Source organism: Centroberyx affinis, unplaced genomic scaffold (genome assembly GCF_046629955.1).
Source record: "Centroberyx affinis isolate AG114_WGS23_722 - 3 ecotype Tasmania unplaced genomic scaffold, CSIRO-AGI_Caff_v1 ptg005667l_1, whole genome shotgun sequence".
In the NCBI taxonomy this organism is placed as follows: Eukaryota; Metazoa; Chordata; class Actinopteri; order Beryciformes; family Berycidae; genus Centroberyx; species Centroberyx affinis.
This window is the reverse complement of record NW_027282857.1, coordinates 13,391-26,053: the sequence shown is the minus strand read 5'-3', so window position 1 is coordinate 26,053 and position 12,663 is coordinate 13,391. Positions and strand designations below refer to the sequence as shown.

At 41.4% G+C, this 12,663-nt stretch overlaps 1 protein-coding gene across 1 annotated transcript; it reads right to left on the bottom strand.

Moving 5' to 3' along the window:
* Nucleotides 1-952: 952 nt before the first annotated feature.
* On the bottom strand, nt 953-11,723 carry LOC139667607 (glyceraldehyde-3-phosphate dehydrogenase-like). Its single transcript, XM_071547097.1, has 8 exons — nt 11,680-11,723; nt 11,134-11,183; nt 5,193-5,292; nt 4,413-4,522; nt 3,352-3,442; nt 2,799-2,914; nt 1,949-2,030; nt 953-1,108 (listed from the first exon to the last, which is right to left on the bottom strand). The coding sequence occupies exons 2-8, from the start codon at nt 11,154-11,156 to the stop codon at nt 953-955; spliced, it is 678 nt and encodes a 225-aa protein (XP_071403198.1). The 5' UTR covers nt 11,157-11,183; nt 11,680-11,723.
* Between the last annotated feature and the right edge of the window lie 940 nt (nt 11,724-12,663).

Here is a 12,663-nt window from a genome sequence, read left to right as displayed (position 1 = left end):
ACAATGGAGAGGATACATGAGAAGCAACATTAAGTCTAGAGCTGCAATGATTAATCGATTAGTTGTCAACTATTAAATTAATTGCAGACTATTTTGATAATCAATTCATCAGTTTGGGTAATTTTTTAAGAAAAATAAGTCAAAATTCTCTGATTCCAGCTTCTTAAATGTGAATATTTTCTGGTTTCTTTACTCCTCTATGACAGTAAACTGAATATCTTTGGGTTGTGGACAAAACAAGACATTTGAGGACGTCATCTTGGGCTTTGGGAAACACTGATCCACATTTTTCACCATTTCCTGACATTTTATAGACCAAACAACTAATCGATTAATCGAGAAAATAATCGACAAATAAATCAGTTGTATTAAGTGATATAAAAGTGCATTAGAGAGACTTACGGGCTTCTCCAGGCGGACGGTCAGGTCGACCACGGAGACGTTGGGGGTGGGGACACGGAAAGCCATGCCAGTCAGCTTACTGTGAAACAACACAGGCAGGTTAGACCCCAAAAAAACAACAACAAATGTGACACAGTGCTTTTGTTTAGTTATGAAGGCAGAAATATCACATGACACCTCCAAAACTTAAAAAAAAAACGTTGATCTCTAAGCATACAGGACCACAATTCCTGCTCTGTTACTCATGTTAAAGCTGCAAATATGCAACTTTTTCCACACATTTAAACAATTAAAAGAGGATATGTGATATGTTATTCCTTCCAGTTTGCCTGAAATTGGCTTTTCAATCAACCAATCAACCGCCTGTGCATATGAATTTATCAATATTTCATACCAGGAGTGACAAACAAATATTAAGATTTCACTGATTTACTGACTGATTTCACAAATTTAAATGTTACACTTCAATCCCCATAAGGAAATTCCCTTCTCTCGTGCTCCTGCCCACAGGGTCAGGGGTCAGGGGTCAGAGGTCAGGGGTCAGGGAGGCCTACCCGTTGAGCTCGGGGACGACCTTGCCCACGGCCTTGGCGGCGCCGGTGGAGGCGGGGATGATGTTCTGGGCGGCTCCGCGTCCGTCTCTCCACAGCTTACCGGAGGGACCGTCCACTGTCTTCTGTGTGGCGGTGACAGCATGGACTGTGCTCTGCAAGGGGACGGGGGGGGAATGAATGAATGAATGAATGAATGGTAAAAGTGTTCCTGTGACCCTGGAGTGATGATTAGAGAAAAGCGCTAGGAAAAGACAGAAGAAATACAAGCTAAAAGAAGATAGGTAGGTAGATGTTTCCCCAGGTTTACTTCAAGATAACAGCCTGCAAGAGAGAGCAGGAGGAACTTTTGCTCTTTGGTCTATATAACCCACTTGTTTGTTTACTTGATTTTATCCATCTATTGTTTCTTTTACTGGTTGTGAGGCACTTTGTAAACTTGTTTTAAGAAATGTTCTGTCCTGTCCCATGTTGAGGGCCAATTAACTAAATGCTGGCATGTTTTGTTCCATAAGTTCTACTAGCAATAAACCATTTAGTCATCCCATTTTATTTTAAAAAGCTACTCTAGACACTATAAATATTCAGAAAACTGATAGATGATCATCTATCTAACCATAATTTTGTCTTTTGCCTTAGCTTTTAAATTAAATGGCAGCTGCCAGGCAAATGCTTGTAAATTTTGGCCGTGGCTGGTAGATCTGTCAGCTCCATTAGCCTCTTTTACAAGCAGCCAGTCTGTCTGATCAGTTTATTCATTCTTAAAAACTCCTCTAGACACTAAGAAATCACGTTTACCTGATGAATCAAAAAGCCACTGTGACTGATAGACTGAAAAGTTCAGTTTTACGCCACATTTTCAGTGTCCCTAAATGCATCACATCATGCACCATAGCAGATAGCAGTCTGAAACATGATGTACTGCAGCAGGGTAAAAGGCAGCATGGCAGCAGTGTGTGATGTGAACATGTGGAGGATCGGGTGTCGTTCCTCACCATCAGACCCTCAATGATGCCGAAGTTGTCGTTGATGACCTTGGCGATGGGAGCCAGGCAGTTGGTTGTGCAGGAAGCGTTGCTATGGAAACACGACAAGGTAAAAAAATTCATACAAAATGCTACAAAACACTCTGACGGTGCTTTCAGTGACAGAAATACAGATGCAGTGAATGTCTGGGTTCAGTAATGTTTAGAGATGATCTTGGTTTGACTTTCGCTGCTTGGCTGAAAATCATCCAGATGTCGACAGAAACTGTTCACACTGCAGCCTGAAGAGAGCCGGTCAGGCTATTTATACACATTAGACACATATTTCACTTCTGATTATGGGTTTGCACATACCAAGGTTATTATCGCAAACTAAAACTGAGATGAAAATGTTAAAAGCATTATGAACTGAAATAAAAATAAAAAACAAGACAATGAAAAAACTAAAACCATCTTGTGTATTTGTAAAACTAATAAAATAAGATACCTGAAATGGTTTTAGTTTGTTTTTTGTTTTGTTTATGTGCAGGGTTAAAGAAAAAAAAAAAAAAAGAGGATTTAGAAATGGTCCCAACTTTTAGTTGATGTAAAATCAAATGAAAAAAAAACATTTTTTAAAGAATTTATAATTTATTTGTATTACACAATACATGTTGCAACATAGAAAATAATACCTTTGCTGAACTTATATCATTACACCTTTAAAAATTACATTCCCCTACCAAAATTACTACAACTAGAGCTGAAACTCAATGAAAACTTAAACTACCAAAGCAACAGTGAACAGAAACAAAAACTGAAAACTACACAAAAGTAAAAACGAATGAAAAATCCCAAACTATAAAGAGGAGATTCTCACCTGACGACCTTCATGGAGTTGTCGTACTTGTCGTGGTTGACTCCCATGACGAACATGGGGGCGTCGGCGCTGGGGGCGGAGATCACCACCCGCTTAGCACCGCCCTTCAGGTGAGCCTGGGGGGGGGGGGGGGGGGGGGGGGGCAGACAAGAGGGCAAAGGTCAGGAGACTGTACTCTGATCCGAGGTGGAAGGTAATGAATTTTTCTCCAACTTGTTAGCCAATTTTCCAAAGTACACTGTAAATTTTTGATTCAAATTGACAAAAATGCTAACGTATCATAGTATCATATATAAAATTGAATGAGTTCTCCAAAGGTTTAACGATATTTTCCAAAATATTTCTAGTCCCAGATTTGAAATTCCGTAAACTTTTCCAGGATTTCATGACCATGGGAAGTCACGTTGGTTTAGGTTTTTGCTGGTGTCGTTTATAGGAATAATCGGCATAGATTCAATGCATTTCAATGATTCCTTGGCTGAAACTGCCCATTGTACAACGCCACATTCCTCTGAGCTGGGTCTCTCAGCTCAGGAGCGGCTGTCAGACTTACGGAGGCCTTCTCGATGGTGGTGAAAACACCGGTGGACTCGACAACGTAGTCGACACCAGCGTCGCTCCACTTGATGTTGGCGGGGTCCCTCCTGTGAATGCAGAGGTCAGAGGTCATTAACCGATTCATACTGGCCAGTGATTGAAATGGAATCCAAACTTAAACTTGGATGACAGAGTTTGTAATAATTACTTTATCAGAAACGCACTGTTAAAAGTATGTTATCCTGACCCTCTAAGAAGGAATTATATCTTAGACATTTACTTAAATTTGGCTGCCCGCAAAATAAGAAAAAGATATATTTTATTCCCTATCCGCCCCCCCCCCCCCAAGGCTAAAGAGGTATACTTCAAGATAATTAATTAAATTTACCCCTCTAGTAAATTTCTAAGATAACAGACTGTAATTCTTGTCAATTTTTGTAATACTGAGGTAGAGACAAGAGAGACAAATTTATTTTTTCCACTGTAATATTACTCATAATTTCTGGTCTAATTTGAATTTCTGATTAAATTTAGCATTGAGGTTCTACCACCATTTCTACGGCAAAATATTTTATACACAAATGCAAATATTGCAAAACATTGAACAGCCTTTAAAAACAAATTAGTAACATTTTCCAAATCCCTAAAATGTATGAAAAGCATGAATGCCCAAAAATTACACTTTGTATTTGCGCAGAATAAAGTAATTTATCCCCTGGAATGTATACATTGGGTTTTTTTCCCCCTTTAATTTACTATTTCTTTTCTCTTTGTTTTGTTTTTGTTTTCTCTATCTCCTTTTGATTATTGTCTTTGACACATATGTACTGTACTCAGCTTACTCTGATGATATAGAAAGAACTGTCATTGCCAATTTGTTGTATATCTGCAGACTCTCAAAAGCTAAAGCTGCCCATTATACCTCGGCTTCATCGTTAATCAAAGCCGGTATTGTATTGAAAACAGAATTGCAGGGTAAAGTTGCTAAAAATACTGTGATGCAACAAACCGGGCCGTTGCTTGCAACATTTCCCTGTAGAAATAAGGAAACTATGCCTCAGTGTGAGGGGAACGTACTCGTGGAAGACCATGATGTGCATGTTGCCGATCACCAGCTTGCCGCCCTCTGCCTTCACCTCTCCGTGCTTAAAGACGCCGTGGGTGGAGTCATACTTGAACATGTAGACCTACAGGAGGAGGAGGATGAAGTGCAAGTTTAAAGCACTGAAAATGCATGTGTTCAAGAGTTTTTATAGAACTGTGCAGGGGAGAAACACCCATTTGATTAAAGTACAGGATCTCAAAAATCTACTGTAGCCGCTGCACCGTTTAATAGCAAAGCTTCAAGTGGAGCCCAGTCCCACAGTGAATACTCAAGTAGAGGTTTTCTAAGACTCATATTAGCTCTCTACTGTCTTCTAATTCAAGTGCTTAAGATTCTCTCCTCACTTCCATAATGTTTCTCAGGACCCAGAGCTGATTTTGCAAACTACTCCCAACTGAATAAAACAAAATCCACTGGACTTAAAATGAAGAGGAACAGGAGAAATCCAGTTGATTCAGGTTTTATTTTTTTCCAGACATCTTGCTACCTGGATGACTGAAGTGAATCTACACAGACAGACTGAAACTACACTTGCCCTTCTTTTAGACTAAGCCGTTCGCTTACAGGATCATACCACGCACACAATGACTGTTCATCAGCTGGTCCAGAGTAACTTGGGAAAAGCTTTGGCCTCAAAACCAATCAAATAACCATCATTAACCATTTGGAGACCCATTGTAATCTCCCTGTGATCAGCTACAGAGTCCCAGCCCAGACACAGTCAGTGTACAGAGAGTGTAAGCGCTCCTCACCATGTAGTCCAGGTCGATGAAGGGGTCGTTGATGGCCACAACCTCCACCTTGCCTCCGGTGGCGGCGGCGCGGGTCACCAGACGGCCGATACGACCGAATCTGAGGGACAGAAGAAAGAACAAGTCAATTAACTTCATTCAGTCACCTTGCTGCAGAGAAAACCAACAGGATCACAGTGAGGTCAGTCTGTACATCTCACATTTCATTGACTGAAACTTTCTGGGGTTTAATCCAATAATATTTAGACACTCTTTAGACACTTCTAATCAATAAAATTTTACTGCGCCTGCCTCAGATTCAGGGACAAGATAAGGCTATGCCAGGTTGGTACAGCCACTAGCTTTGTACTACATTTGAATTCAAGGACTTGGGGGTCAGATCTATATATCTCTTTATTTTTCTGTTTATGAAATGACATTATCTTTATCAAAAGCCATTAACAACAGTTGATCAAAGTCCATTTTGTTTTTGGCTCTCCTGTCAAGTTTGCCAAATCCTTCTCGCGCCCCTCAAATTGTCCAAAGTCATCACTTCACAAGAATAATTTGCGTAACTTTTTTGCAATCCACATAAAAGACAGTGGAAAAACTTGGCTCAGAGAATATAAAACAGAAAAAGTGGGAATCTGTATAATGCACTATTACAGCAAATAAACTACTTGTTTTGTGCATTATATGGATTCCCACCTTTTCCATTTTATAATATTTTTAATAATATATAATAATCCTGCAAACCAGCTTTGGGTGTGAAACCAACACCGCTGCCTCTCTGCAGCCAACTCACTGCAGTACCGCTCTGCAACCAGCAGGTGGCACCAACACCCAGCTAACATGAGCGTCGCCCTGCAGGACGGACGGGCCACTAAAGGCCTGCCAACCCTGACTGAAGATAACAATAGTTGGCACAGGAGGCCGAAAGCTTCTGTTTACACCTAATATGGCTGCCGTCACTGCAGCTCAGACACACAGGAAGAAGCAGCAGAAGAAGCAGAAGAAGAAGAGAGGGGAGTGAACAGGAAGACAGGGTCGTGGGCAGGGACCAAATTATTTCACATTTTAGGTGTTTGGCTGACGATCTTATCCTGAATGAAAGGTAAAAAAGTGTTCCTGTGACCCTGGAGTGATGATTAGAGAAAGGTGCAGGGAAAAGACAGAAGAAATACAAGCTAAAAGAAGACAGGTAGGTAGATGTTTCCCCAGGTTTACTTCAAGATAACAGCCTGCAAGAGAAAGAGGAGAAGGAGGAAGGTGAAGGAAGTAGAGGTAAAGATTCAGCTATAAAAACGTCAACTCAAAACTACAGGAAAACACTAATCTACTATTGCAAATTAATAGTTTGAGTGTCCAAACCACCCCCCCAGAACCAGTGTATTCCGGATACAAGAGGCTCTGAAATGAAAAATGCTCAGAAATTCAAAGCATCTGAAGAGGCTCAATAAGTCTGCTGAAGGTAGATATTGTTATAAGAGCAGAGTAAGGGAAGAGATGCAGAAGCAGCAAAGAGTAACTTAAAGTTATTTAGTTGTAAATTCATCCTCCATGTGCCCAGATCAGTTGAAGAGGGTTTCTTTGGATGAGAGACGCTTCAAAAAGTCGCTTTGGTTTCGCTTCACCTCACCTGCACAATCCAAGTCTTTCCTCTTATGCATTTCATCATATTTATGTTTAAAATAAAAATCTTCCAACAGACACTTTCAACCAAACGGTTCAGTGCCTGGTTGGAGCGCGAGTGGGAAGTAAAGTTCAGCTGGAGGAATCTGCATGTTCTCGTGTCTAATCTATACAAAAAAGGAAATAAAGGCAGTCTGATATGACCTGATATTACTGTTGAACCTCATCAGACCACAGATGAGACGCTGCAGACACACACACACCCACACACACACACACACACACACACACAGTCTGCTGGGTGTTTCAGTCACGCAGAGAAGCAGTTTCTTTTGAAAACCCCTTATTTAACCAGGCAGGTTGAGTAAGAACCGACCCGGGTCAAACTGCGTGTGCGAATAACTCTTAGTACTTTTAACTCCAGGTGGGCGGAGTTTCAGGTGAGCCATCAATCACAGAAAATGACACTAAACTGGCTTTCAAACACTTTCCCATGATTGTCTAAACTTCACTGTGTTGTCCTGCATGGAAAACACCAAACACTTGGCACCTAGATGCAAACCATAAGTATCTGAGGATTATTTGACCAGGTTTTATTAGGAACACAGTTTCCTGGTGAAGCGGAAACTGGACGGGGGCGGGGGGGTTCAACGCCTTGCTCAAGGGCTCTTCCACAACATTTTATCGACAGGAAAGAGCTTTTGCTTTTCCATACACCTGATCCACATTTCCCCCAGACTGTCCAGATTCAACCCCTCGTCCACTAGCCTGTCTAAGAGAATCACTAAGTTTTGTGCAACTGTCACTTTTCCCTTGTGCACTGTTTTATTTTGTTTCAACAGAGAACCATGTGCACACTATAGGTAAGAGTCCTGTTTTCTAAATTTCCATTTCTAGTCATTATTTAACAAACAATGTATCACTTATACTTGCATGCCACTTCTTTATATTAAGAGACCCATTCCCTAATTTTTTACTTTGAATTTTCTCATTTACATTAGTTATGTGAGAACGTACTTGGCCAATAAAACTGAATCTGATTCAACTATCGTTTGATTCATGTCGGATTTATGCACTTCACAAGAGGAAGACTTCACATTGCGGCATATTAACATTAACTGTACGATCTAAACTTTACACTCATGTGTGCCTGATGGCCCTGTGCCTGAATCAGATGTTCAGGACAGCAGTGTGTTATGTAACCTGCTGTGTCTCCAGCACACAGGGAAGGGATCACATTACACAGTTATGCTGTCAGCGATGAGATGGGACTGTTTAAATCTTTACCCAGCGACAGAGACCGTAACACCCCCCCCACCCCCCTGCATGCTAAAATAAGAGACTGTCCATCTACAGAGGAAATGTGCAGAAGCACCCAGAGGTGAAGGTGCATCACAAAGTCAAAACAGAAGCGTTTGGTAACGGTGGAAAGTCTCTTCTCTCATTAGTGCAACAACTCAAAGTTTTTGGTTTTAATGCGAGGCTTCAGCGCTCCAAAAAAAAAAAATATTGTGCATCTTCTGCTTTTAGGTTTCATGACAAATTAAGTCAAGATAGCAAAAGCGCAAAAGCAGCCTTCATCCCATGTGGAGAAGGTCTGCATCAGGTCTGATATGCAGGAAACAGCATGATTTAGTCCGCCAAGGAGGTCGTGTTTGTCTGTCTGTCAGCAGGATAACTCAAAAACTTATGAACTGATTTCCATTGAAATTTGGTGAACAGATCGACATTGGGCCAAAAGGAACTACTGATTACATTTTGGTGGAGATCCGGATGTGAGATTTCTGCCATTAGGCGATTATCTTTATCCATAACTATAAAACTAAGAGATAGAGACTTGATTTCAAATCCTAAAAGGGATGTTTGCAGAGTCAAGAATTCAATTTAAATGAAAAATGACTGAGGTTCTTTAGTTTCTTTTACCTGCAGGGCCTGGCAAGAAAATGCGATGCGTTTGTCAACTCGAGTTATTCTTTATCCATAATGAAGCGGACTGACAATTAAAAAAAAAAATCTCATTATTGAACATAATTGAAGTCGCTGCTTTTCTTGTTTCCTGGACAGAGTGGGAGTGATGCTGTAAAAAAAACTGCTTCAGACAGGCAGCGGACAGTTTCCCTGCGTTGGTTTTGGGAAGCCACCAAGCAGCCGGCGTGTCCAAATGGACCGGAGCCCATCTTGTGTGTGTGTGTGTGTGTGTGTATCTGTATGTGTGTGTGTGTGGCGGCTCGATGTTGGGTGTTGGGACCGGTCCAGATCCAGGAGCTAATCTCCCGGCCGCTCGGCAGCAGCTGCTCCACCGCCGCCGAGGAGAAACCGTTCGGCTGCTGCTGAGCTTCAGTCTGAGCAGCTTCCCTAACACCGGCAGGCGGACCATCTCTGAACTTTAGCAGAAAGGTTAGAGGGTTAAAAATAGACGAGGGGAGAATAAAAGGAATGTGACAGCTGAGGAGAGGAGCGATGCAGACGGAGAGGGGATTGGAGAGGAGGAGGGAGGGGGGGGGGGTTAGCCATGACACCACAGGACCAGAAATAACTAGAGAATGGACGGGTCCAGTCCAGCGTCCCGTCACTCAAACAGCATTTAGACAAGGAGACTCCCAAACTAATACAAGTTATAATTAGGTGAGGTGCAGCTCCCCCAGCAGGGAAATACATCTACTTAAAAATGGAGAAAATCAAAGTGCTTCACGCCACAGAAACCACACTCTTTTCACCTTGGCACTTATGTCTTTAGGATTTTTCCATCATGCATGATCACTCTAAAAAGGATATATAAAAGATAGAATATTTGCTGCATCCATTTTTTTTCCATTAATTTGCAACTAGAGGCAATTTTCTTGCTTTTTGGTTCTTGATTACATCCCCAATGCATAACTCTAACTGAATCTACTTCAGGGAAAGTCACATCATCCTCTCCACTCCTAATTCCTCCCCCCCCCCCCCCCCCCCCCATTTCTTCCTCTACTGACTCCAATACGCTCTTATTTTGAAGTAGAAGAAAAATCCCTTCTATTCATCTCTTTTCCCCCCCCATCCTTCCTCACCATCTTCTCTTTCAGATAATCATTCTAGGATGACAGAAGTGTTGTCAGCTATCAAGGAAATTAAGCTTCTACTGTTGCACGTCATCCTGCATCCGCTCATCAGCTAAAAGAATATAAATAGTGGAGGTAAAACTCTGGTCCAGTCATTGGTATGAAACCTGAGAGGCGGTCTATGTGTGACTCCCTCTGTCCAGCTGCCCTCTTACTGGACTTTGGGACGTCCCGACATGCAGGACGCCCCTGTGTTACGCTGCCTCACACTTGGAACCGGCGGAGGAACTTGAGGATTTTGGACGCCACCCCAGTGGGTCTGTCCGGCCGCCATCTAGATACCAGTCTCTATTAGCACCCAATCAAAGGGTTTCCCCGAGAAAAAGGTTGTTAACCAGGTTGGCAAATGAGGCTCAACACAGACGCCATTGGCTGTTTTGTGGCAGAATAATAGAATCACAAGATTACTTTGGCCCTTAGATTAAAAAAGCAATGCAAAATCTGAAAAGGGGGATTTGAAAACACGACTAGCTAATCATGGTTCTCTATTGGACGTTTTCTGTTCCTTATTTTCTGAGAGTTGCCGAGGAGGCAGACAACCCAAGTCATGCCACTGAAGTTTAGATACTTCAAATATTTTGGCAGTGTTAAGGCAAATTCTCCAAATCGGCCCATCTGCCCATACGTAGGCACGCATAGGGAGTTATCCGAAGCCAGCCAGGGGAGGGGAAGGGAGTAAGCTAGGGAGGGGAGGGGTTTCTTTCTTTTTTTTCCCCCCTCTCTTGAATTACACTGTCTGCAACAATGTGTTATGGAGATGTATGGACACATATGAATGTGATACACGCAGGTATGTGTATATGAATTATTATCGTTACACCGTAAAGAAACAAAATAAAAATTTGATCACAAAAAAAAACAAAAAACAACCGGCCCATCTGCCTGGTAAAAATCCTGATTTGAATTCTAGCAGGAGAAGGTTTTGCCCTGGTTCAGTCATAAAAATAGTTAAGTCTCTAATTCAGACGACTAACTTTAGACAAACAGCCAACTTCCTCACTGCAAGTTGAGACTTTGCAGGAACAATGACTCCAACTCATATATATATATATATATATATATATATATATATATATATATATATATATATATATACAGACTCCTACAGAAGCTTTAGTCTTTCCCCTGTCCCACAGTCCAATCAATCAGTTTTCAGAGGGAATCACTTCTCAAAACTGCAGTGTGAGATCAAAGTTTTTCAATGTGACTAAAAGCAAACAGCATCGACTCACCCGTTGATTCCAATCTTCACCATTTTGCCTGATATGGTCTTTAGTCCTCACTGGAAGAGAAAAGAAAGAAGACATTTAATCCACTTCTCATCCCAAACAGCAAACACACAGCACAGAACACATCATGAAAGAAGACAGAGAAATACCCGAAGAACAAAACTCCATGACAAAAACCCATGAAACAAACTACATGGCAATTGCAGAAACACTGAAATTAATTTAAGCAAGCGGTATTTTGCAGACACACAAACTTCAGTTATGTAATATACATTTTTTTTTGATAACGGCATGCAAAGCAAATATGAAACCAGATTGCAAGCCGAGAACTTAATGAACCACTCCAGCACCGCAGAAGACAATTTGAATTTAGCAAGCGATTTTTTTTTTGGACAGGAAGTCTTCCACCTGTCGTTTGGAGCCGCGCGTAAAAACATTCTGGGCGCGCGTAAAACCGTCAGCAGACTGGTTTCATCGCAATAATTCGGCATCATCATTTCGGTCAAACTCAGAATTCAGAAGATCTCCAAAGAAGAAGCGGAAGAGTACCGTTTGTGAAGTGCCTCTGTCTGTCTGTCTATCCTCTGGGGAGCAAGAGAGAGCGGGGACGAGCAAAGGTGCCACCGCAATTTATCCCTCCAGCGCGCCGCCGGACACGCCCCCTCGCGCCAATGTCAAGGTCGCGTGCAGCTGCCTGTCAAACCAGAGGAGTTTATTTAAGAAACAAGTGAAAAGGCCGGAGGTTTACAGAAGCGTTATGACAGACCTGAAACCCTCTGAGCTGCTGGGAAATAACTTTGAGATGCTCACTGCTTTTTAAAAACAAATGTATATAGTGAGTAAAATCATATATAATAGGCCTATATTCTATTAAATGTTATTCTTCCGCCAAGGAATATAGTTCTTGGGTATAGCGGCTAGACAACGTGGTTGCTAAGCGACGCATTGATATGTAAATTAACGGTTATGTGGTCACATCTGGGTCACATGTGTGTTTACGTAACATCATTAATATGTAAATGAGCTAATATAGGCTCACAGGTGTGAAGCTGATATTAGCCAATCAGAACTGAGGACTTAATAATCCTATATATTGCTTTCATTATCTATCTATCTATCTATCTATCTGCGTATTTGTTTGTTTAGTTATTTGTTTATGTTCTGTGTTTATTTTGTATGTTTATCTATTAAAGCATCACTACAGTTTTGTTTTGTAACAGGACTATATTATTAAAGGCCCAAGAAAACTTCTCTTACATGAAGCCCTTACTTTCTGTAACTTTGACAATTCACATACGGTATCTCCATCATTGTAGCTTAAATATGCTTTTGTACAGCAGTGAAACATCTCTGTTTACAGTAAATTCACAGAATGAATTTGATCACCAAGTACAATAAATGTAGAGGGAATTGGCTCGGTGACACTGGCACAGAGACATACTGACAAAACACAAGCTTAGACATGTTTAGCATCCTTCATACAGAGGTAAGAGAGAAAGTTCAAGGGTTTGTGGAAGAAATCAGATGCGTTCC

What these genes read in the sequence shown, in the direction of transcription:
- LOC139667607 (XM_071547097.1), bottom strand. Translation starts at nt 11,156, where the DNA reads ATGGTGAAGATTGGAATCAACGG. An exon ending in GTGAAGATTGGAATCAACGG is followed by an intron (nt 5,293 to 11,133) that starts GTGAGTCGATGC and finishes TCTGTCCCTCAG; the next exon opens with ATTCGGTCGTATCGGCCGTC. An exon ending in AACTCCATGAAGGTCGTCAG is followed by an intron (nt 2,031 to 2,798) that starts GTGAGAATCTCC and finishes GTGTTTCCATAG; the next exon opens with CAACGCTTCCTGCACAACCA.